The 26,868-nt window shown below is 43.5% G+C and overlaps 2 protein-coding genes across 7 annotated transcripts in view; one reads left to right on the top strand and one right to left on the bottom strand.

The window, feature by feature from the left end:
* LOC144479406 (DNA-binding protein RFX2-like) overlaps positions 1–5,755 on the top strand; it is a 135,282-nt gene extending 129,527 nt beyond the window's left edge. For all 4 annotated transcript variants that reach the window (XM_078198042.1, XM_078198039.1, XM_078198040.1 and 1 more), the window contains 2 exons: positions 166–208; positions 783–5,755. In XM_078198042.1, coding sequence (XP_078054168.1) covers positions 166–208; positions 783–928 — 189 coding nt within the window. In that variant the 3' untranslated portion in view covers positions 929–5,755. The remainder of the gene's footprint in view (positions 1–165; positions 209–782) is intronic.
* A 16,105-nt stretch (positions 5,756–21,860) lies between these two features.
* Positions 21,861–26,868, bottom strand: part of LOC144479407 (very low-density lipoprotein receptor-like) — a 76,348-nt gene continuing 71,340 nt past the window's right edge. For 2 of the 3 annotated variants that reach the window (XM_078198043.1, XM_078198044.1), the window contains one exon: positions 25,507–25,644. In XM_078198043.1, the coding sequence (XP_078054169.1) occupies positions 25,632–25,644 (13 nt within the window). In that variant the 3' untranslated portion in view covers positions 25,507–25,631. Of the gene's footprint in view, positions 25,645–26,868 lie in introns of all 3 variants that reach the window. The other variant, XR_013495520.1, reaches the window with a different exon arrangement.

Here is a 26,868-nt window from a genome sequence, read left to right as displayed (position 1 = left end):
AATCATGGGACATCTAACAACAACGTGTCATTAAAGTGCCCGCTCTGTTTCGGAGCTACTGCTCAGGTTAAGTTGAAAAGCAAAAATATGAAGCATTCTGCAAGTGACCTGAATCTGGAGCAGATTGACAGAGAGTTCTGATATAATTTGTTCTGTTTCTTCTAGTTTGGTGATCTCAGTTCTATATCTCCTCTACAAATGGAGAAAGGTAAGAAGCTGTGAATGTGAACCAGTCTGTGACCTCCCTGATTTCTGCACATCCTGTTTTCATGATAGTAGATCTGTAGCAATTTATTTAACTTGAAGCTCTGAAATAAAGGCAAGCGTTAAATGTTTATTCAAAAATGTATTGGAACCTTCAGATTTATGCTTTTCCCCAAATGTATCAATTATTTGTGGATAATTGATGGAGGTTCACTTTAATAGTTTACCTGAAGTAGTCCTAGTGTAAAAACACACAAAGGAATCTGGGTAGGAAGAGGATGAAAGAGAATTTACTCACTTGTCACCATGTTAGGGAAAGAAAATGGTTTTCAAAGTCATAGCATAGTGTCATCCAGCGCAGGGAAGGTCCTTCAGCCCATCGAGTCTGCACTGACAATAACTACCACTAAAGCCACGCTAATCCCATCTTCCTGCACTTATCCCTTGAATGATTTGATGCTTCATTGATGTGTTAGTTTGATCATTTCTGGCCACATTGCTGATCAGGGATGGAAGTTACGATCCAAAATCTAACTTTGGCAGTTTGTAACTCTGCTTTAAATGAATTTTTTGAACAGATGACGGGAGTGGGATGGAAAGTGAGGTGGATACTGATTCGAGAGGAGTGAGTGAGCCGCCTGTCAAACGGGAGCGTGTGGACCTTAACCATTCCCTTCAGGAGCTGGACGTCTCTGCGCATCAGGAACTGATGAATTCAATATAATCTGATTGGACTGAAACATTCGAAACCTCCAGTGAAACACTGTCCAGGACAGTGGGTCAGAAACACTAGCCCAACCTCCAGACTATGGCTGGAGACCACAGAAACTAAATGTACAGGGTTCCCAGATTAGTCCCGTGTATCACGTCTCCAGCCCTCAGTAGCTGCCTGCAATGGTAGATGATGTGACTGACAAGTCATCAGGGCAGTGACGATCGCAGGACGAACAGCCAAACGAGTCCTTGTCCACTGGAATTAAATCGCTGGAGCTGCTTAGTGGGCAGAGTCCAAAACAAGTAGTTTGCTGTGACCATTAACACTGAGACAAAAATGGTTTAGGTTTTTTACAACTCTGTTTCACAGTTATGCTTTATTTGTTATTGCAGAACTAGTGGTGGGAAAGGCAAAGGCAGTTGGGAACTAATTTGAGTACAGCAGAAAACTTGGTGTTCTATTTTTGTAAATACAAGAAAAGGTTTACTTTTTTAATTGTTTATGTATCTTCCCCACTCCACTGCAATCCAGAGACTGACAATAACACTGCAGTCTTTCTTCACATGTGCTCTCTGTGTTCCTTTTGTCAAAAAAATGAATCTGCATGTGTAGGGAGGTGCCCATGGAGTGTGGTGGACTCCCTGAGAATCAGACTCCTGCCAGTACAGGGCACAGCACACCAGCAGGAGAACTCCTCAGCTGTCCATGTGCTGACTGGGCTGCAGGTAGAAGATTAGTCGGCAGAGGGTGAAATCTTGCTCTTCGAGCAGTTCACTTCCTTCAGCTGGGAGGCAGGCAAAGTGTAGCTGCAGTTTCAGCTACTTCTGCTTAGCAATGAGCATGGAGTCCGAGCTGGATTAACCTAGCAGTTTTCTCAATTGCCTTCAATCTTAGACACTTTGGTTCTTTCTGACTTACCCATAGAAACCAGCTCCGGCAAACTTTTCTCAGCATGCTGTTACTTACTGGGGAAAATTGCCTTATTTGACCCATTTTCTGGTTAACAATGAGCCTAGCTAGTCAATACATTAGCTAGTGATGAGTTAATTGCATGCCTTTATTGAGGTATGATTCCATTTAGTGCATCAGGGATACCAGTACATGCATTACACTGTGCCTTAGGGAAAATACTGGGATATTCAATGAAATGTGCCTGCAATGGTCTGAGACCCAGAGACTGTGAACTAACTTTTCAAACCTGACACACACACCTATTTTTACTGCTGATGGTTCAGTAACATCAAACATATTGCTTACAATTACAATCACTAAATATACAAAGGAACCGAAGACAAGTACCTTGTACCCTTATCCCTCCAGTTGTGTGTCTTATATTGCAGTTTAAAAAAATATTTGATACAGTCCTTAAATGGAAGGGAAATTGGAGTTGAGGCCAGAGCACAGATTCTGGTGTAAGCAGCTGTATTTGCTCTTAAACAGGGCATTTTGTTTTTGATCATTAACATGTCTGACTGTGATTGAGACCAGATACGATAATGTCACGGGGACTCGGGAAGAGGGCACAGCTTTTGTGTGGATTTTGTTCAAGTTTTCTGTTGAGTATACAGCTCCTCATCCAGTCATCATTTTTATTGATTGCGATTGGATCAATTTCACAAAACCCAACCATCTGACTGGGGCAGTTGACCCAATTTACACACAGTACTCCCTTAGAATGGGTGGAAAAACCAAGTTTTGCAGTCCGGTGGTGTGGGCTTTCCGACTTTTCCCTGTCTCCATTTCCCAGGCAGATTAGTTCCGAGATGCCCCATTCTCCCAGTGGGGAGCTGTGTTTATGGATTGGTGCGGCTTGGGAAAGTTATGCTCCATGGTTGGGGATGTGTGGGCCACACATACAGGATGCTGAATTAACCTTATAGTCACAAGTGCACTTTTAGTTTACTATAGTTGTTGAACATTGAGCTTCTTACACATGAGTTTTTGTGAAGCTGCAAATAAAGACTTTCTTGTACATTTCTCTGCTGTCCAAGGAAGACATTTCACAGGAGAGGTGTTGGTGCATCACGGCTTAGTGTCTTATTATTGTAATCATGAGATCACATGGAAAACTGGCAACTTTTAATGCTTTTAAATGACCAGGTTTGTGTCCAATCTTGTCATTTGATCTGCCTGCAGACGTGTATGTTGGTGCACATTCTGTCACTGTTTCAGCCGCTGCCTCTCACCCATGGGCAGTGTTGCCACTTACACCCGGAATTTCAAACCAGAATCATGGAGTTTAGTCTCACCATATGAAACTTCTCAAAACTTTGATCCACCATTCACGTACTGTTCTGAACTTAGTCATGAGGTTTTAACAAATGTCCTGGAAAGCCATTGGAGGTTGTAAACTGATGGTCATTCTGTCTGCGTAACTGACTGATTGTGTTAATTGCAATGAATAAAACCTTTCACCTTTCTTCTAAATCTATAAATCAGACACAAGGATACATCCAAACCTGAGGTTTCACATCAACTCTTAAGGTGGAAGTGAACTACATGAATATATTTGAGGTGAAAAGCTATCAGAATGGTCTGGTCCATTTATAGAGGGGAGGGTTTAACATGTGCATTGTGGTGGCTTAACTGGAATCTGCTGCTCTAAGTGGACATTCACACAAACGTCTGGCCCAGAAGTTTTGTTTTAAACCAAAATTTATCTTTAAATGTTCAATGTTTCGAATCAATTCTCTACAGCTGAGGCTGACAAAAGATGAATTCAGTGTCATTTTCCAGGGAATCGTTTTGTGTCATCACTTTTGCTTCAGTTTTAAAAAAGCTGTTTGAAAAATACACTGATGTAAATTTTTTAGATGTATTCTCTTTTTTGGTAAAACCAAGTGCTCCCAAAATAGGCACTCGTTCTTTGTTTTTTTACCTCCCTTTGCCGAGGCAAAGGATTTCTGTGTTGTAAACTTCTACTTTGTGTAGTGCACAATTTTGCAATAGAGCAAAAAATACCCAAACCAGTTGGCAAAGGGGTTGCTTTGCAAAGGTTAAAAGTTGCAGGATCTTGATCATTATGTGATAAATGCACAATATTTTTGAAAACAATAATTCATGTGGCATGTTTCTTGGTTCAATGCACTCAGCTTTTCTGGCCATTCTGGTTATCTGCAGACATAGGAACAGGTGGAGACTATTCAGCCCCTCCATCTTGTTAAATTAGATCATTGCTGACTGACTGTGTCTTAATTCCATTTACCCGCCTTGGTTCTTTATACCCTTTGTACATTGCCTAACAAAGATCTACCAATCTGTTAATGCTGACTTCTGCATCGACATAAATGTAGCCATAGTAACCTGTGCAGTCCACATTCCTACGTATGTGCAGTAATTATCACTGCCACCTTGTGGGCCTTTCCCCTTCTTTATGTGATGACCGGCACATAGTTTGTAAGCCCAAGGCTGCTGCTGCTGGGAGGCTGTGTGTGGTTTCACACTTGAACCTGGGGCTTCATGCAGCTGACTGACACTCCAGCCAGCTCCAGGTATTACAGCTAATATTGCAGCATTTCTCCATAACTTTCTACAGTCAGACCTGTGGGCAGAAGCTGATTTAAAGGTTAGACTGCGGCAGAATTGCTGGCGGGGTAACTGAAGGGATGTAACTTTATTGTGAGATTCAAACCAGTGCTGCGCGTTATATAGATTCATTCTGATCAATGTTTTAGTCCAGCCACAGACAACATATTAACCTCACCCACTGCGGGACAGAGCTGCAGTGCCAACTGCAAACCGTCTGCAGCTTGTTCTTGATGGGTTTCAGTCAGACAGCCAGAATGTATGGTCTGCATCTTACTGAATGGTCTGAACTTGTCCTCCTTCCATTTGTGAATGTAATGGAGCAATAGAGAACAGTTTTTCCATCGTTTAGTGAAGCAAATACATCCATTGTTAACCCCATGACACAACAGAAAAACCAGCTGAAGTTCAATCTCACAGCAGCAAATTAACGGGGTCATTTCCTCCACTTCAGTGTCCAGCACTCAGGCTGAGGCCTTACACAATCACTGTGCTGAAAGGCTGAGTGATCTTTACTGCTCATGCAGAGTGGCACATCAGACTGTTCTTCCCAGTTGATTAGTTCCACTCATTTTATTACAGTGCTCTATGGAAACCTTTTCAGATGTTAAGCAACTGAAATGTGACTGAAAATCATTCTATTTCAAACATTTAAAGAAAGGCACGGGGGAACAAACAGTTCTGGGACACCACAGCTTGTCACAACACCAAGTCTCAGGATTGTGCATAAGCCCATAGGTGCCCAGGAAAGAGCCCTTCTCACTGGATCCTGCCTCATTAATTTATCACTGAAACATGCACGTTGCACAGCTGGAGATAGCATTAAGGTAAATCTTTACTCCCTGTAGCAATGTGTCTTTGTTATAAACTCAAAGCCAACATGAATATTGTTGTATTTATGCAGCACCTCTCCTGCCTCTGAAAGAAATGATTCATTGTTGAATTATCAAAGCAAGTAAACCTAAGTGTTGTCAACTGGTCAACTGGGGTGCCTGAATTAGTTTTAACTCCTGTGTTCTGCATTGTCTCATTGGGATTGGGGTTGTTTTAAGATGTATAGATTCTCCTGTTTGCATATTCTTTGTATTTTAATTTGTAAAACTAGGAATTGATTCCACTGGTCTGTTTTTATTCTTTTCATGTAGTTTATCATATGAAGTGACCTTGGTCAGTCTAACTTACAAGATGAAACTGGTTAGGGTTATCTGTAATATGTGTATAAATTGATGTAAAAAATGAAATTCTAACATTTTGTGCATTGTGATTATTATTGTTGGTTTAAAGCTTTCCTGAGATTTGGTACAAATAGAATCGCCTAAAGAAATTTTCTGGAGTTTTTGTGTGTTGTCATTCATAAATTCTGCTTCTGTTACTTTGCTTTCCAATGTTCCTACATCACTTTTTTTGTTTGAATAATTAACCACTTGACAAAAAGCAGCGGTTGATTTAGCAGCAACTCTTAACAATTGCATATGTAATGTCGGTGGTTTGAGAGTTGCCAGGGGTATGTAGAACTCTCTCTCCTACCCTGAGACATCACCTTGCACACCTTCCAGTCAGGCTCCATATCCAAACCACATCCGTTCAATGTTCAGTCCCCAGACTCTCCTGTGGATCCTAAATCTTTCATCATCAAGAGTTTGCCTTCACCGTTTAATATTGAATCATACTATTACGGGGCTATAGCTATGAGGTTCCTTGTTATAGGGGAGGTATTGTCACTGGGCTAGTAATCCAGAGACTCTGGGTAATGCTCTGGGTTTGCATCTCACCATAGCAGCTAATAGAATTTCAATTCAATAAAACTTTGGAATTAAAACTCTAATGGTAACAATGAAACTATTTTAAAACCTATCTGGTTCACTAATGTCCTTTGGGGAAGGAAATCTGTTGTCTTTATCTGGTCTACATGTGATCCAGAGCCACAGCAATGTGGTTGACTCTCAAATGGCTGAACGAGATACTCAGTTGTATTCAATCACGACAGAAGATTGGATAAAAAACCAAACCAGTCGGATCACTCAACATTGGCCGAGGCACCAGAAATGACAGCGGCAAACCCAGCCCTGTCAACCCTCAAAAGTTTAAACAAATATCCGGGCACTTGTGTCAAAATTGAGAGAGCTGCCTCACTAACTAGTCAAGCAACAATCTTACATAGTTATACTCACGGAATCATTGCTGGGATTCTCTGGCCTCCTCATGGTATTTCTCTCTGTGGTGGGAGACAGGATGCTGTTGGCTGGCGGTGGAATCTTCTGGCTTTGCTGCTGTCACTGGGATTTCTCATCGATCCCACCCCTGCTGCTGGCAGAAGCCGCAGGGTTGCGCCGTTGGCGGGACCAGAAGATCCCACCACATATCTTACTATGTCCTACGCACCACCATCACCAGCCCTGGATGTGTTCTGTCCCAAAAGGAGTGCCAAGTGGGTGATCCATCTTGGCCTCCTCCTGAGGTCCCCAACATTACAGATGTCAGTCTTCCTCGAATATGATTCACTCCACTTGATTCAAGAAATGGCTGAAGATACTGGATACTGCAAAGGCAATGAGCTCTGACAACATTCCGGCAATAGTACTGAAGATGTGCTCCAGTACTTCCTGTCCTCTTAGCCAAGCTGCTCCAGTACAGTTACAACACTGGCATTTACTCAACGATGTGGAAAATTGCCCAGGTATGTCCTGTACACAAAAAGCAGGACAAATCCAACCCAGCCAATTACCGCCCAGTCTACTCTCGATCATCAGTAAAGTGATGGAAGGGGTCATCAACAGTGCTATCAAGCAGCACCTGCTCAGCAATAACCTGCTCAGTGACGCCCAGTTTGGGTTTCGCCAGGGTCACTCAGCTCCTGACCTCATTACAACCTTGGTTAAAACGTGGACAAAAGAGCTGAATTCCAAATGTGAAGTGAGAGTGACAGCCCTTGACATCAAGGCTGCATTTGACCGAGTGTGAGATCAAGGAGCCCTAGCCAAACTGAAGTGAATGGGAATCGGGGAGAAAGCTCTCTGCTAGTTGGAGACATACCTGGCACAAAGGAAGATAGTTGTGGTGGTTGGAGGTCAATCATTTCAGTCTCAGGACATCTCTGCAGGAGTCCCTCAGGGCAGTGTCCTCAGTCCAACCATCTTCAACTACTTCATCAATGATCTTCCTTCCATCATAAGGTCAGAAGTGGGGATTTTCGCTGATGATTCCATAATGTTCACCATTCACAACTCCTCCGATACTGAAACAGTCCATGTCCAAAAACAGCAAGACCTGGGCAATATCCAGGCTTGGGCTGAGAAGTGACAAGTAACATTCACACCACTCAAATGCCAGGAAATGACCATCTCCAATAAGAGAAGATCTTTATTTATTCATCCGTGGCATATGGGCATCGCTGGCTGTGCCAGCATTTATTGCCCATCCCTAGTTGCCGTTGGAGGGCAGTTGAGAGTCAACCACAATGCTGTGTCTCTGGAGTCACATGTAGGCCAGACCAGATAAGGTTGGCAGATTTCCTTCCCTAAAGGACATTCGCGAACCAGATGGGTTTTTCCTGACAATTGACAATGGTTTCATGGTCAGCAGTAGGTTCTTAATTCCAGATTTTTTTTCTATTAAATTCAGATTCCATCATCTGCCGTGGTGGGATTCGAACCCGGGTCCCCAGAATGTTAGCCGAGTTTCTGGATTAACAGTTTAGCGATAACACCACTAGGCCATTGCCCTTTGACATTCGATAGCACTACCATCGCTGAATCCCCTACTATCAACATCCTGGGGGTTACCATCAACCAGAAATTGAACTGGACTAGCCATATAAACACAGTGGCTACAAGTGTTACGAGGTCAGAGGCTGGGAATCCTGCAGTGAGTAACTCACCACCTGACTCCCCAAAGCCTGTCCACCATCTACAAATCACAATTCAGGAGTGTAATGGAATACTCTCTTCGTCTCTTAAGCACTGCAACAAATTGTACAATTGACTTCCCCTCCTCTTGGTTTTTCTTATGGAATCTAAAGTGTTCTGCAATCACCAGGGGTTTGGGTGAAAAGTGTGCTTGCAGAATGTCCACCAGTTCCTTGTGTTTTTAATGCCTGGTTTATCAGACTGCAGAAAGGAGATGAAAAGTTTTTCCTCCCTTCATGGTCAGGAACACGGGCACCATAATCCCTTCATCTATTTTGTTTGCTAGCGTAAAATAATCAAAACACTCGGTATAAGAACTTCATTCCACATTTTCATCAAAAGCTCCAACGATGCCTGCTATTTTTACTCATGCAGGTTTCCCGTATGCATATTTTGCAACCACCTTTCCAGCAACACAAGGCATTCATTTGAGCTTCAGTCTGTCATTTACCACAGGAATGTCTAGGATTTGTTTTCAGAGTATCTTTTACTCACATCCGCACGAGCCAACAGAATTTCTCCCTAGATAGCAATGTAACGTGCACGTGTGAAAAGGGGTGGCACGGTAGCACAGTGGTTAGCACTGCTGCTTCACAGCTCCAGGGTCCTGGGTTCGATTCCCGGCTCGGGTCACTGTCTGTGTGGAGTTTGCACATTCTTCTCGTGTCTGCGTGGGTTTCCTCCGGGTGCTCCGGTTTCCTCCCACAGTCCAAAGATGTGCGGGTTAGGTTGATTGGCCAGGTTAAAAATTGCCCCTTAGAGTCCTGGGATGCGTAGGTTAGAGGGATTAGCAGGTAAATATGTGGGGGTAGGGCCTGGGTGGGATTGTGGTCGGTGCAGACTCGATGGGCCGAATGGCCTCCTTCTGCACTGTAGGGTTTCTATGATTTCTATGATTTCCTTTTCTGACTTTACTTAAATAACTTTTGAGTGGTTCAGCAAGCGCAAGTTTGTTATCCTCGTTGCCAGTTTAATTGTGTATTTGGAGAATAACACTCAAACACTCGAGGAATGAACGCAACTTTATTGTGGTAGGTTCTCTCTCATATCTGCTGCTTCTCTGTTTCCCGCTCTACATCGCATTACATCACTTCCTTGCATACATTACTACAGCAGGGCTCTACAGCGAGTCGAAAGGAACAAAACAATAACAGAGGAGCAGCAATGTGGACAATAAGAAATACAAAATGGAACTATGGAAAGAGGCTTCCAAGATTATCAAAATCAATAATAAATTCTACAATTATATTAGAGAAAAGGGTGTGGTCAGAAGCAATGTGGCCCCCGTAAACTATGATGTTGTTAGGCTAATAAGGGAATGTCAGGGGGCTAAGACCTCACTCTATATTTTTTATAAAATATGTCAGAATGATTAATTTCTAAAATCCTTTAAAAATTGGATAAAGGTTTTAAAGTGACTGAAGCCATGACTGGCCATGCCTCAGGCAGCAGAAACGTTTCAGCATTCAGAGAAGCTGACACCTCCTTATCATTAATGAGGTGCTAATGACTAAATTCCAAGGGAATAGTACAAAGGCCATTTACATTTCTTAGGCCAGTTCTGGCCAACAGAGGTGACCACTCTGCAAAGACAAAGGACCCTGAAACTTCTTTTGAAATTAATGATGGTTGAAACATTACCAATCTCAAGAATTCAGATTAAAATGATAGGTGGGTGTCACGTGACCCTATTCTCCCACAAAGCTGCTGGAACCTGTCATATTGCCTTGTGGAGCTGTAATGCACACACTGCCATTTTCCATCTAGCAAGCAGCACCTCAGAGAATAGGGCCCTGTCCAGATTTCAATACCTGGCTCCTGTTAGGAAACTCCAAGTTATGTTATAAAGTTAGCCGAGACGCTAACTATTTTTAAAGTATTGGCATTAGTGTGAGAATAAGGCATTCCTCTCCAGGTGTGATTCTACTGACCCAATAGGAAGTTTTTTAAAGTAAAATAAACTTTATTTAACAACACAGTTAAAAAAGAACAAAAAGAATTAGCATAACTTTTACCAATTGAAATGCTTAAACATGACAAAGTATGATTCTTAACTGCTAACTAGCTGTAGTTACAGTTTAATCAATATCCTCACAGACATACATCCTTCTTCAGAATCAGCACAAAAACAGATATGCTAATGTGGGTGCTACATTTCCAATATTTTAAACCCTCTGGACAGATACAGAAAGACATCTGGTTTCCAACTCCCCAAACAGCAAAACTTCAAAGGAAGAGATCCATTTTCTAGCAGATCCCAGTCTCCAAATCAAGAGACAAAGACACAGAAATAGCTACCTCTCCTTAAAGATCCCAAGCAGCAACTGACCTGATTTTTCTGTGTATAGAGTCATAAAGACATAGAGGTTTACAGAATGGAAACAAGCCCTTCAGCCCAACTTGTCCATGCCGCCCAGTTTTTACCATTAAACTAGTCCCATTTGCCCATGTTTGGCCCATATCCCTCTATACCAATCTTACCCATGTAACTGCCTAAATGCTTTTTAAAAGACAGAATTGTTTTTGGAGGTTCCACCGAGATTGCAAACCCCTGGAGTGTCTGCACCGGAGGGAAACGTGGTGCCTCACTGACCAAGGACTTGGAGACCGTGGCTGCCTGACTTTTGGGCATTGAGCCAACTTGGCCAGGGGAATGCACACGTGGTCCTGTATGGACATTACTGGGGTAAGCATGATGTGAGGGTTCGAGTCCCTTGAGGGTACAGCTAAGGGTTGGGTGTTGGACATTTTTCCGAGGTTCGAGTCCCTGGAAAACCGCGGTCCCGATTTGATTGATTACCTAATTCCAAATTGATTCAGATTGTTTTGCTGTTATACCCTTTTCTGCCACATGATGGTGCCGAGCCAGATGATCTCGCGCTGCTCGAATCGTAAGTGTTTTAACCCTTTGTTAGCCTTTTTATTAGTCTTGACTGTCTTGTCTGTGTCGGTTTTTTGTCTGTCTGTGTGTAACCGTGTCTCACGCTGGCCGGCAGGATAGAACAGATCCCCTCTTTGATCATGGGAAATTCATTAGAGAAGGCATATGAGCCTCCTCCCAAGGGAACACCTAGTGCATACATGTGTGTCCACTATGGGCAAGGAAGAGTGAATCACATTCTGAAATGGGTGAAGTGGAGACAGGGTAAGGAGAAGTCTTTTCCGCCTGATGGTACCTTTAATGGTGACCACATTGAGACCTTGGGATGTGTGTTAAGAGTAAAGGAAAAGAAAGGTAAGAGAGATGTGAGGTAGTCTGCGTATTTCCAGTGGCGAATGGATGCAGAAACGATTGGATGAGTCCATGAAAAGAATGGACAGAGAATGTTAGAAGGTCTGAGGAACTAAGGAATTGTTCGGTGGATGTTAAAGCCAAGATCTTGGTTGCACAGCGTCCTCACAAACAAACAAAAAAAATCACATCCTGCTGAGCAGGATGATGAAGAGGAAGATTGGTCACCCCTGTATCCTCCTCCATCGATTCACAGTCGAGTCCAGCTGAGGCCGCACAAAACCCCCCACCTCCATATGGGTCGACACCCATGCCAATGTTCCTGACAGTACTATCAGCGGGGATCCCCCCCTCCACCCTCGAAGCTGCGGGCCCCTCAGGATTCTCTTAAAAAAAAACCCATCTCATCCCGAACCAGATCCCAGGCACCCCCCCCCCCCCCCCCCGCACCGGTGCGACAATTGCCCCTCCGTGCCTTTCCCGGACCCCGGGGAACACCCTTAGTTTTATTTTCTCTAGGCTGTATTTTAATAGTCCAGACTCTAAATGTACATTGGCAGAGGATACACAGCACGGTACAGGAACCTGATAAGGATGTATCACGTAGAGAAGTTTCGCTCGGTGTTCATGAATTGTTTGGGTATATCTCAAAACGCTACAATGTCATTGTAAATATTCTTGTACCGGGGTTGCATCCTGATCTGAAGAATGATTTGTGTTGAGTGGGAGGGAAGACAGGACCGACTCAAGCTTGTTAGAGCTCTCCGGCACTGTGAACCCTCCAATACCAGAAGCCAAAATCAAGAAGTAAAGTTACAGATAATGTGTTATACGCCGGCCAGTTGGGGCAGAGGTGGAGGACACGGGCTGAGGATAAGGCAATCAGCTGGCCAAGGCAGCGACACAAGTGCCTGTTTCACCTGCGGTTTCCAGGGACATTGGTCCCGGGACCGTATCCAGAGACATTCAGCTGTGCCACCCCTGCCACCCACCGCCTGCACCCCCAGCTCCCTATACCATGCACCTGCATTTAATTTAGCCATAAATGTCAATATGTGACTGCTGCTTAAAATATTGTCGAATTTACTAGTATAATTTGCTATGTAATGTCACTCCCATGATAGCATTTTTTGCTTGTTTTGATTTTCTTGGCCTTGTGAAGCTTCAGTCTTGCTGTGTCGTTATCAGTTTGTGGAGATGCCGGCGTTGGACTGGGGTAAACACAGTAAGATATCGGTACCCAGTATTGTTTGGAATGTAATTTCCATTTGCTGGCTGCCAGCGAAGTCTGTCTTTATTTTTGCAACAGTAACTCTGTCGGGTTTATGGAATTGTAATTTAATACAGCTGGTCATTTACTTTGCTGATTACTTTAATTCTTGCATTTGATGTTTGTAATTTTATCTTTTTCATGTGTGAACAAATGTTTATAACTGCTGTTACATTAAAGACCGTGCCTTAACGATTACAGTAAGGAAAAATCTGCAGTCATTTGGGGGAGGGAGTTACTCAGATCCCCATGGGAATCATAACTGTTTCCTAATCTTAAACATTAAATATAAATACAAAAATAAATAATCACAGTAATAAATTAATTTTAAAAGTATAAAATCAATTAAATGGAAGACACCAAAATTAAGAGAATGAAATAAATACCTGGTGTAAATAAAATAATAAATACAGTGAAATAACACGAGGAACTCCATACAAATGTGATAACATGATAAGTACAAATATTTCCAACAGTCATTTTTTCCTTTTGATGCTCAATATTGAAAGATTGGGAGGAATTTGACTTTTGCCATTTGCCTAAAATGAGCGATTTTGGATTTGCTGCTCATTTTCCATCCCTCTCAGAATGTCAGGAGAGAGGTTTAACCGGCGGTGAATTCTGATCACCCATTTTACACCATCGCCATCAATTAATTTAATTGAATCTTGGGATTTATTCGGGTACTTGCCACAGTCTTGTTGCTGTTGAAATTATAGATATGAAATTATAAATTGTGTCACATAGCAAGTAGATTGAGTTATAGCTTTTAAGTGTTAAAATAAGCTACTGCCATTAGCGAACTAAAGGTTAACCCGAATGGACAACCTTCTTGAGATCATCCAAAGTCCACAATAAGAGCTGTATGGTGTTAATTGGAACTAACTTCAGTTGCCAAAATGCTTATTAGTTTGTGTCAAGAGTTCAGAGTGCGACTGCTACACAGATTCTATCAAACACAGAAAGGCACAGACAGAGAGAGAGACAGAGAGAGAGACAGAGCGAGAGAGAGAGACAGAGAGAGAGGCACAGAGTGAGAGAGAGAGAGCGGCCAAAGGCTGGTACTGGGTTGAACAACTCAAAACATAGTCTGGGTCGAACTAACTAAACATCGATCTGTGTCTACAATAACTGAATACTTATCTTATATTGTTGAAAGTTGCACGCAGGCACAACTTACTTCGGTGGCCATGAGCAAGCTTGTTTACCTTGCATTGTACTTCCAAAGAATGCAGCTAAATTCCGAGGCTGGACCCAGAATTCCAGGCTGATGTGGCCAAACGAGCTTAAGTTAGCTTAAAGCATAGCACAATTAGTTACATTAGGCAGAAATGCCTTGAAATGAAACCTTTTAACTGTGCAAATCATACAGAGGATCCCATAATCCCTCCTTGATTCAGAGGCCGCTGTAGCCTCTGCGCCTGTGTTAGTGCCACAAATCAAATGGGTTCTCCCAGGCCGTACCCACCCAATCTCACAGGGTGGGATCCTACTATAGCACTCCTGCCATGGCTTCCCCGCATGTTACATGAGTTTACCCATGTAGGCAAGGGGGGGATGATCAGGATAGTGCAGCAGCCGTGGCTCGCACCAGGATTTTCCACCTTGGCAGGAAAAGTTGCTGCTCGATGCCTACTCTGCCATCGCAATGACCCTGGAAAGATGCCACCAGTGGCTGCAGCAGCAGTAGGCCCACAGCCATGGGGCCCTTTTGTGTAGCTACAAATGGAGTTTATACAAATGCCCAAATGTATGGGGTATAGCTGTGTACTTGTTATTGTATGTTTATTTTCGCGATGGGTAGAAGCATATCCAACTAGAAAGAATGATGTTGTTACTGAAGCTAAGTTGCTGTTATAGAACATAGAACAGTACAGCACAGAACAGGCCCTTCGGCCCACGATGTTGTGCCGAGCTTTATCTGAAACCGAGATCAAGCTATCCCACTCCCTATCATCCTGGTGTGCTCCATGTGCCTATCCAATAACCGCTTAAATGTTCCTAAAGTGTCTGACTCCACTATCACTGCAGACAGTCCATTCCACACCCCAACCACTCTCTGCGTAAAGAACCTACCTCTGATATCCTTCCTATATCTCCCACCATGAACCCTATAGTTATGCCCCCTTGTAATAGCTCCATCCACCCGAGGAAATAGTCTTTGAACATTCACTCTATCTATCCCCTTCATCATTTTATAAACCTCTATTAAGTCTCCCCTCAGCCTCCTCCGCTCCAGAGAGAACAGCCCTAGCTGCCTCAACCTTTCCTCATAAGACCTACCCTCCAAACCAGGCAGCATCCTGGTAAATCTCCTCTGCACTCTTTCCAGCGCTTCCACATCCTTCTTATAGTGAGGTGACCAGAACTGCACACAATATTCCAAATGTGGTCTCACCAAGGTCCTGTACAGTTGCAGCATAACCCCACGGCTCTTAAACTCCAACCCCCTGTTAATAAAAGCTAACACACTATAGGCCTTCTTCCCAGCTCTATCCACTTGAGTGGCAACCTTTAGAGATCTGTGGATATGGACCCCAAGATCTCGCTGTTCCTCCACAGTCTTCAGAACCCTACCTTTGACCCTGTAATCCACATTTAAATTAGTCCTACCAAAATGAATCACCTCACATTTATCAGGGTTAAACTCCATTTGCCATTTTTCAGCCCAGCTTTGCATCCTATCTATGTCTCTTTGCAGCCTTCAACAGCCCTCCACCTCATCCACTACTCCACCAATCTTGGCGTCATCAGCAAATTTACTGATCCACCCTTCAGCCCCCTCCTCTAAGTCATTAATAAAAATCACAAAGAGCAGAGGACCAAGCACTGATCCCTGTGGCACTTTTTTGGGTTGACATTCTTTTACATTTGTTATGTGAATATGCTTTTCGATTCGGGATTCCTGAGACACTATCTAGTGACAATGTCCTGAAGTCCTATGCCTGGCATGGTCATGTACCAATTATACCACCTCTTTGACACCTAATGAGATTGTAATGGGACGTCCCATGCGCTTACCTATCTCCCCACCCCTCACCATTAAACAAATGAATAGCCACTCCATGGATGAAGGAATGATGGACTATTGCATAGCTCTAACCAACTCTTTTAAAGGTTTGCATTCCCAGGTCATCGAAGCTCAGAAGCAAGCCACCACTGATGCCATAATTCCAACCAGGAGACTTAGTCTTCGTTAAAACCTTCCGAAGAAAGCATTGCCTGGAATCTCGGTGGGAGGGACCTGACCACATCCGGCTGACAACTCACACAGCCGTGAAGGGGGAAGGGAAACCTTTGTGGATACCCGTGACCCACAGCAAGCGGACACCCTCAGAAGAAGAAACTTAAACAAGGGCTTGATACTGTTTGAAATGTGAATTTTTTATTGTCATTGATTGTACTGCCCTTTGCAGAGGCGTGGATTAGCAATTCTGGGATTCGAAGAATGCAGGCTGCCGCTTCACAGGGCGACCAGACCCAATGTTGGACCTGTACTCACCTCCCTGTCACCCCCACCTCATCAGAAATGCATTTTTGTGCTCCCCCTTCAAACCTTGAGTGGTCTGTGGAAGCTGCGGTGATCCTCATCCAACGAGCGCCTACCTGGAGACAACAGCCTACCCCTGTGGACATTAAGACACTGGCATGGCTGTGTGTTAGGAGGAATTATACCCATGGGGACAGTGGGGTGGGTGATCTCCCATTGAGTTCCTGTACTTACCTTGTTGACTATGACTACCAGGAAGCTGGGTTTCGCTTCCACAATCTGTCTGGTCCCATGACACCCTTTTGGGATTGCACGACTAACAATCCCTCATGCATGGCTCAGGCCCCCACATCCGAGGCCAAACTCCGCTATACCAAGGGTGAGTGTGATTGCCAGCGGTCAACCTCACCCTCAATGGTCTCCTTACCATCTGGCCTTCTAACGGCATCTATCCCAAGGGATCAGGGCCTTGTAACCATGGAGATGGATCCAGGTATGCAGACCAAGTAGCCCTGAGGGCTCTACGTCTCAGTCAGACTTGTCATATCCATTGGTATGCCCAGGAGAGATCTCCCCATACCCAGTTTTGGCTCACCTTTTGCCAAAGTTTTCCACATTCTGGTCCCCAACCCTTGTTCGCAATGGCTCATTCTGGCTTTGTGGGGATGGAGCCTACAAGACCCTCCTCGTTGATTGGGCTGGCACCTGCACCATAGGTCACATGATCTGCAAGGCCTTTGGAGTCGAGCACCTATCCATCCATTCCTTCTTCAACCACCTAGGATTCATGAGGCATCAGGAACGGTCAGTTCCAAACCCGCTAGCCACCTGTAACACCAATTTCCAGTTTGTCCGAGCCCTCCTCCCGGGTCTTGGGGTCTCAGAATTAAAAAAGGCCATTATTAATATTTCCGCTACGATGGAAATAATTGAAAACAGCGCCGTGGGCTCCATTCAGAGCCTGCAGTCGGAGATTCAGTCCCTTTCTAAAGAACCACATGGCCCTTGATCTCTTGCAAGCGGCACAAAGAGGAGTTTGTGCAGCAGTCAATGAGACAAGCTGCTTCTACGTCAGTGAGGATTATAGGATTGAGACTGATGTGCACACGATTCAGGCGCAGGTGCGCCTCCTGCACTCAGGAAAAGGCCTTTGACTGCTGGGGTTGGCCCCCTAACATTGTTGGCGGTTTGGAAGCTTTCTCAAGACTCTTCTCAAATACCTTGTTGTGGGCCTGGCCTTGCTCGTTGTCCTGGATGTAGTTATTCAGCTCGTCCCTTGCTACATCCGTTCTATTTTGGCCGCTCCCGTGATCCTATCCACAGCCCAGTTCCCCGTCTCTTCCCAGCCTATGAATCAGCTGAAGAAGAATTTAGAAAACTAGTATGCATAGAGCTCATGGAGGGCCCAAAATGTTGTCCTTAAAGGACAAAAACAGGGGAAGTGTGGAAGCTAGGTTACAACAATTGTGAAAATTAAAGTTCCATTATTGACAAAAAAGGTCAAGTTACGGAAAATGATTATTAGCCAAACACGGCCTTCAGTCGTGCATTAGTCCAGATTAAAACAAAAACTTTAGCAATTAAGATCAATTACGCTACTGCAGTAACAACAGGGGCTGTTGATTACAAAGAAGGCAGCACCAGTTAATAGAACTGATTGCTAAAAAAAACCTGTACAAGAAACATGACATAAATACATTTCTTAAAGGCACAGTATCGTCACACTCACCACCTATAGTGTTTCTACTCGAAACTCTAAGCTTTAGTACCAGTGCCTACAAAAATACTTCATCTCTTTGTGCCTGTTCCATCATTGAAGTAATCTCTGCTGCAGAAGTGAATTATCCAGCCTCAGCCTTCAACCTGCCAACCCTGTGAAAGAATGCACCATTTAACTTTGCTTCTAGACTCTTAGACGTATATGAAACCATAATTCTTATTTTGTCTATGGTCCTTACCATGTACCTCTATCCAATCTTTATTGTATGGATGAAAAGGCGGCCATGTTGCTACTCTCCTCTTGTGTCTGAGTGTGTGCAAATAAACTAACCCTTTGAGTTCATCCTAGAATTTGCTGTGGGATTATTAGAGAATTGGATCACACCAAAACTGAGCAGTTCAGAAATTCATCACTGTTTATAAAAGCAGAAATCAAAAGCAGCTTTCTGTTTACAGATAGGTGGTGAGATTTGGGGGTTTTCTATAGGCCCCCAAATAGTAATAGAGATGTGGAGGAGGAAATTGCAAAGCAGAATATGGATAGGTGTGGAGGTCACAGGGTAGTTGTCATGGGTGACTTTAACTTTCCAAATATTGATTGGAACCTTTATAGGTCGAATAGTTCAGATGGGGCAGTTTTTGTACAGTGTGTGCAGGAGGGTTTCCTGACACAATATGTGGATAGGCTGACAAGAGGTGGGGCCACATTGGATTTTGTCTATGGTCCTTACCATGTACCTCTATCCAATCTTTATTGTATGGATGATGAACCGGGCCAAGTGTTAGATTTGGTTGTGGGAGAGCACTTTGGAGATAGTGACCACAATTCGGTGTCTTTCATTATTGCAATGGAGAGGGATAGGGCCTTACGGCAGGGCAAGGTTTATAATTGGGGGAGGGGTAATTATGATGCGATTAGGCAAGAATTAGGGAGCATAAGATGGGAACAGAAACTGTCCGGGAAAGGCACAAATGAAAAGTGGAGCTTGTTCAAGGACAAATACTGGTGTCCTTGATAGGTATGTCCCTGTCAGGCAGGAAGGAAATGGCCGAGTGAGGGAACCATGGTTCACAAAAGAGGTTGAATGTCTTGGCAAGAGGAAAAAGGAAGCGTATCTAAGGATGAGAAAACAAGTTTCAGTTGGGTCGCTTGAGGGTTACAAGGTAGCAAGGAATGAGCTAAAAAAAAGGGCTTAGGAGAGGTAAGAGGGGGCATGAGAAGTCCATGGCGGGTCGGATCAAGGAAAACCCCAGAACCTTTTACTCTTCTGTGAGAAATAAAAGAATGACCAGGGTGAGGTTAGGGCCGGTCAAGGATAGTAGTGGAAACTTGTGCATGGAGTCAGAAGAGATAGGAGAGGCGATGAATAAATACTTTTCTTCAGTGTTCACCAAGGAGAGGGACCATGTTTTTGAGGATGATAATGGGATACAGGCTGATAGGCTGGAGGAGGTAGATGTTCTGAGGGAAAGTGTATTAGCAATTTTGAAAAACCTGAGGGTCGATAAGTCCCCTGGGCCAGATGGGATATATCCTAGGATTCTTTGGGAGGCAAGGGATGAGATTGCAGAACCTTTGGCTTTGATCTTTGGGTCCTCACTGTCCACGGGGAGAGTGCCAGAGGACTGGAGAGTGGCGAATGTTGTTCCTCTGTTCAAGAAAGGAAATAGGAATGACCCTGGTAATTATAGGCCGGTTAGTCTTACTTCGGTGGTCGGTAAGTTAATGGAAAAAGTCCTGAGGGATAGGATTTATGACCACTTGGAAAGATGCAGCTTAATCCGTGATAGTCAGCACGGATTTGTGAAGGGTAAGTCTTGCCTCACAAATTTGATTGAATTCTTTGAGGAGGTAATTAAGTGTGTAGATGAAGATAGAGCAGTTGATGTCGTATACATGGATTTTAGTAAGGCGTTTGATAAAGTCCCCCATGGTCGGCTCATGAAGAAAGTAAGGAGGAGGTGTGGGATAGAGGGAAATTTGGCTGATTGGAGCCAGTAACTGGCTATCTCATAGAAGTCATGATGTGGAGATACCGGCGTTGGACTGGGGTAAGCACAGTAAGAAGTCTCACAACACCAGGTTAAAGTCCAACAGGTTTATTTGGTAGCAAATACCATAAGCTTTCGGAGCGCCGCTCCTTTGTCAGATGGAGTGGTTATCTGTTCTCCAACAGTGCACAGACACAGAAATCAAGTTACAGAATACTAATTAGAATGCAAATCTCTACAGCCAGCCAGGTCTTAAAAGGTACAGATAATGTGGTTGGAGGGAACATTAAACACAGGTTAAAGAGATGTGTATTGTCTCCAGACAGAACAGCTGGTGAGATTATGCAAGACCAGGGGCAAGCTGTGGGGGTTACTGATAATGTGACATAAATCCAACATCCCGGTTTAGGCCGTCCTCATGTGTGCGGAACTTGGCTATCAGTTTCTGCTCAGCGACTCTGCGCTGTCGTGTGTCGTGAAGGCCGCCTTGGAGAATGCTTACCTGAAGATCCAAGGCTGAATGCCCGTGACTGCTGAAGTGCTCCCCCACAGGAAGAGAACAGTCTTGCCTGGTGATTGTCGAGCGGTGTTCATTCATCCGTTGTCGTAGCGTCTGCCTTGTTTCCCCAATGTACCATGCCTCGGGACATCCTTTCCTGCAGCGTATCAGGTAGACAACGTTGGCCGAGTTGCAAGATTATGTACCGTGTACCTGGTAGATGGTCCCACTCACCTGATGAAGCAGCGCTTCGAAAGCTAGTGGCTTTTGCTACCAAATAAACCCATTGGACTTTAACCTGGTGTTGTGAGACTTCTTACTGTATTCACCCCAGTCCAACGCCGGCATCTCCACATTATGGCCACCATCGAGGGAGAATACAGCCAACGTTTCAAATCTGGATGATCTTCTTCAAAGTTGTCTTCAGAGAGACAGAGGCCAGGGAAGCCGGGGGAGGGAGGGGGTTAACATCGGAATTGGGCGGGATACATGTCGGGGCCCACTGAGGTTAATGCCAGAATCTGAGGGGCCGGGGGGGGGGGGGGTAAATGTCAGAATCCAGGGGGGTAAATGTCAAGACCCTCAGGGTTAATGTCGGAATCCGGGGGCGGGTAAATGTCAGGAGCCTCGGGGTTAATGTCGGATCAGCCTGGACAAGGGGTTAATGTCTGGAATGCTCTGGTCTAAAGTGAATTGCATGATTATCTGATGATGGAGGGCTACAGGGAGAAAAGGCAGAAAACTAGCATTGCCACAGCAGGCCAAGTGGCCTCTGCTGTAACTGCTCTATAATTCTTTCAATGGAAAGAAAATGGAACTGATGCAGATGGAACAGAGATGCAGACACAGTGTAGACTAATGCTACAATAGTGGGTGCTTCCAGACATTGTACATCATCCGATTGGTGATTCAGGAAGGAATCCGAGATTGTGTTTCTCGTCTAACAAGGGAAGCAGCAGTGTCCAAGTTTCCAGATCAAAAGGAATTGGGAAATAGCAACTCCAATCTGTTTCAGTCAGCATCGGAATGGGAACGGAAAATTAGACTCAAGTTCAGTGGGATAAATAGTGTCTTTCCCACAGTAACTTTCCATGCAGTCCAGAATATTGGTTTGTAGATTCCCAGAAAGCTTAGGCTAAACGATTTAAACTGGGCAAGATCACAACTCATATCAGGGCGATCGAGGCGACTGAACCAGTCAGGGCGGATCGAGACGACCGAATCAGGATTGAACCTACGCGAAAAGTTACAATCGACATCATAGCAAACCCATCCCCCTCAGACACAGGAAAGAAAGGTGCATAAAATTCAATTTAATCCAATGTTACATTGGAGTTTTAATTCATTACTGACAGAAATCAGTGTTTAATTCAATTATTGAAGAACAAATCAGTTAACAGCACCAGTGGCAACTATTAAATCAATTAACAACTCAAGTAATGAAAAGGCTGGACCATATTTTCACCTTTCATCACGACACATTTAATTCATTCTTCCTGCATTCCTGCCAAAACCAAAAGCAGTGCATGAAGGAGATAACTCACAACTATCTCCTTGATTCAATCAACGTTTACTATCTCACTAGATTCAGTGAACAATTTATGATTTAAGTGCAATTCTGGAACAGATTCATGTACGTACGCAGCAAACAGTTCCTTTTTATACAACAGCGTAATTAACTTATCAAACGTATTCTCTGAAGCGGATAGGTGGCTGACATGTAGCTGACATGTAGCCCTGGATTAGATCCTATGTCAGTTTTACTCAGAGGTTAAACTGCAGCAGGCAGAGTAGAAAGGAACTTGGGGAGTGAATTTACTCCTAAAGTTGGCCATGTGGATTAGTCACCTGTTTATAGACAGCAACCTCTGCGGGAAATCAGACGCTGCTCTATAAAGGGCAGTAAGTTTAAAGTGACCGTTTAGTGCCGAGCATGATGGTTGGAAAGGTGGATGGATGATAGAAAGAGAGAGATTAGGCCTGAAGGACAAGTCAGTGACTAATGGTGATTTTGGTGGATCAGATAGTCCGGTTGTGTCACTGGGCACATGACAAAGTGGAGTGTGACTGGTTTATATACATTTTAAACATTACATTTAAAGAAAAAACCCTCCAGTTTTATTTGATCTTGCCAATATCAAGATGAGGGGATTGACCAGAACTCGCAACAGCCAGTTGCTGGCAGAAGCTAAAATCCAACCCAAGCAAAGTGACACTGCTCTCTATTTCCATCAGCAGCTGGGAATGAGGGACGGCTGGGATTAGCTCCTGGGAATGAGGGACGGCAGGGATCAGCAGCTGGGAACATGAGGGATGGCTGGGATCAGCTCCTGGGAATGAGGGCTGGCAGGGATCAGTTTCTGGGAATGTGCGCAATGGCTGGGATCAGTTGCTCTCCGTATGGGAATCGCAGGCACAAGCCTGTATTTATTTTATCAGCAGTTTGGTGTCACTGCAGACTACCAGCACGTACGACACGGAAACCCTTTTCTAACTGGCAATAAATGAACCGTACAATTGATGCCACAATTACATCCAGTTCTACAAAATTATCCACAACTGGGGGAAAAGAAAATCAGAAATACTCCTGGCAAAGAAGACAATCCTTTTCCACGAATTATTGATTGAAAATAATTGCTTACTTCGTGGAGTCTGATTGAAGGCAGGAACAAAGATGCCTGTCATTTATAGTGATATAAAGACACAAATAACTCTGCTACAGGAGCTGATACTTCCTGAAATGGTGTAAAAAGCAGGATGTAAATAATGACAAAACAAAAGATGAACACTGGAGTGTAAGTAACCAGCATTTTATATTGGCAAACTCTCTACTGGAAATAGTTCCTGCGACTTTATTGAGAGTCTGCTATTTACACAGTGGCAAGAACAGAGATAAACTTTACTCCAGTGCAGATATAGGGTGGGAAGTCCCAGTTGATTTTAATGCAATTACTGCCCTGGACAAGGGCAGAGAGTCAGTCGTACAGACTGCAGCTGCAACCCAGCCAAAGGACATCTTGATGCTTCTGGTGATGTTGCTTTCCTGTTTATGGAGAGTAGGAATTAGGCCTAGTGACAGAATGCAGCCAGTCCATTGATGAACCTTGCTGAGCAAATGATTAGATGTGTATAATATACTTTCAGGGAAATCTCTGAGAATAAATGGCACATGGACTCAGGCAAAGTGTAGCAACTGACAGTTTAGCACAGCTTGCAATTTGTAAATTCTTACCAACCACACAAAAAATCTTGGAAAAATATTTTAAAATGGTAAAGAATAAAGTTAGCTTATTAAAACCTTTCAAGTCCATTCAATTTACAGTTTTAAAAACAGCGCTGGCTTGTTACATAGCAAACAAAGCAGGTTAAATGTTTCAGACATCTCTGCAATGCTGAAAACCAGCAAAACAAGAGGTGAGAAAAACATGTGCGCCAGTCAAAGGAAATCAAGACTGGCCTCCAGAAGGGGAGATCCTTCAATGATGTTGAAGAACCATCTAAATTCCCCAACTTCCTGAGATTAACTCTTCCATATTAGAACCAACTCCCACTTTTAAACAAGTGCAAGTTAATTAACCTTTTAACCCTTCATTTTTTAACGGTAATATCGCTGTTCACTCTACAGATGCTGACTGACTTGCTTGGCTGTTTCAGAATACTATGTTTCTGTACGATATTTCACACCACCTTTCTAAACCCCATCTGAGTCAGAATAAAGTGTCACCACTTTAGCAGCAATACTGTGACACTTTCCTCTTTCTAACCCAGGAATCAGCTAAACCTGTCCACTGTAGTGAAGATCCTGGTTCTAAGGATTATGATGTGGAGATGCCGGTGTTGACTGGGGTAAGCACAGTAAGAAGTCTCACAACACCAGGTTAAAGTCCAACAGGTTTATTTGGTAGCAAATACCATAAGCTTTGCTCCAAAAGCTTATGGTATTTGCTACCAAATAAACCTGTTGGACTTTAACCTGGTGTTGTGAGACTTCTTACTCTGAGGATTATACCAGAGTATTCATTCTGCTGACATTGAAACTGAACTCCTTCACGGTGCTGAAGTTCAATCACCTTCAACTATAGAGTTCAAACTTATTCTCGTCTTAAAGCAAACTTTTTTAGCAGAATTAAAATAGTCTCAAATTGTTTGAAAATGGTCACATTCACCATTACTAAACAATTCCAGCAAGGTTACAGAATCAAACACACCCTTGTTGAGACATTTAAAATTACTAACAATCTGAAGGTGAAAGTACAGAGGCAGGGATGCCCCAGACACATCGAGACATTCCTGTTAATGTGGAGGTCCTTTCTAACTTATTAATATTTTTACCTTGTAACAGAAAGCTCCTTAGCAGCACTGAGCAAGTGGCAGAATAGGTTTCTAAAGCTTCAGCCTGGTTCATATTTGAACAAATTTCCCAGCTACTGAAGTTTTACCAAGTACCTGTCCCAGGACATTGAGACAGAATTTCAATCAATACCCTCCAAATCCTCACCAAGAATCTGTGCCACTAAACCATGTGAGGGAGGCACGCCTCACTCCGAATTCCACAACCACATTGGGAAATAAAGGGACACTACAATATCTAGCTATAGACTAAACCACGGCAACTTCCTTAAATTTCCAATTCATACCCAAGTTCTATGGCAAATGTCAACTTCAATATTAAGCTAATACCCGTACAGAATTTTAATGGAGTTAATACTTTGGGAATGAGTCCAAGAAATCCCAAATCTCTCTATCTGGCGCCAGTTTGTAGTTGGGTTAATAAGGTCTGTCAGCAGATGGAAGGTTTGTATGTGTTCATTGACAGTTCCTGGCTATGTCCCAGTGTAGTCACGGCCAGTGAGGTTCTTGATGGAATATTGCTGGAATCATTTTTTGGACACATTTCCTTCGCATCAAAACAATACTTCCCACAAAATTTACAAATAAATACCAATGCCCTGAGCAATAAAATTATTAACTGGATAAGGCTTCACAATCATTTCACCAACAACATTAACCGCAGGAATCTCTGCTGCGATTGGAAATCCTGCTCTTGCGATGGACAATGTCGGACCTGTTCCTCTTCGCACTATAGCAAAGACCTGGGAAAACAAATGAGTGTCAGGTGAAAATCAGCTGATTCAATAAGAAGCCTTCACCAAGTGTCAACACGGGCACATCTGCAATGCAATTCCACCACATCTAGTTTTTATCTCACTAACTCTCCGATCTGACCTCACTGTTAATTGGTTCTTATTCCCATCATTGACTAAGCACCCAGTTCAATCAGATCTAAAATCTGCTACCTTTCCACTGATCTCTAATTGAAAATCAAATCAGATTATTCTGGATTAGCATAAACCTTCAAAATTTCTGCTTTAGCAGAATCTGCAAAATTCCCATTTGAATCTTTTAAGACACTGACATTTCACTGCAAACTGTCCCATCGCTATTCCAGTAACAGGAACCCTGGAGGGCGAGTGGTCTGAGTGAAAGACAGCCTCAGCAATATTGGAGCACTCCAACAAAACTGCACAATAGGAAATCTCAACTATTTATTCAAATCTTAGAGTGGGGATGGACTACATAGCCTTTGACACAGAGATGAGAGTTGGAGCCTTGTTATCCACAGTGACAAAGGAAAGCTGATCAGAAAGAGCAGTAATGTTGTACATTTGCAAAATCCCCAACTACAATTTCCCCAACATATAACGTTGAAGCTTTAACCAATTGAAGAGAGATCCCGTCACTGTCTGTGTCACAATGAGTCCTCTCAGTGTTCATTAACTCTGGCACAACGATTTGGTTCAAGTCAGTACGAGAACTCCTTCGGAACCATTTCATTTTTAAATGTGAGCAAGGCAGGGCTTGTCCTTTTGGAAGGGGCTCTATGTATATTTATGCTCTATATTTCGGAGACATGGATAGAGCAGGGACAGGAATGGTTGTTGCAGGTTCCGGGGTTTAGATGTTTCAGTAAAATCAGGGAAGGTGGTAAAAGAGGGGGAGGTGTGGCATTGTTAGTCAAGGACAGTATTACGGTGGCAGAAAGGACGTTTGATGAGGACTCGTATACTGAGGTAGTATGGGCTGAGGTTAGAAACAGGAAAGGAGAGGTCACCCTGTTGGGAGTTTTCTATAGGTCTCCGAAAAGTTCCAGAGATGAAGAGGAAAGGATTGCAAAGATGATTCTGGATAGGAGCGAAAGTAACAGGGTAGTTGTTATGGGGACTTTAACTTTACAAATATTGACTGAAAACGCAAGAGTTTGAGTACTTTAGATGGGTCAGTTTTTGTCCAATGTGTGCAGGAGGGTTTCCTGACAG

The sequence above is a fragment of the Mustelus asterias genome, chromosome 26 (genome assembly GCF_964213995.1).
Source record: "Mustelus asterias chromosome 26, sMusAst1.hap1.1, whole genome shotgun sequence".
Lineage (NCBI taxonomy): Eukaryota > Metazoa > Chordata > Chondrichthyes > Carcharhiniformes > Triakidae > Mustelus > Mustelus asterias.
The sequence above is the reverse complement of the archived record's forward strand: the minus strand, read 5'-3'. Positions and strand labels throughout refer to the sequence as shown.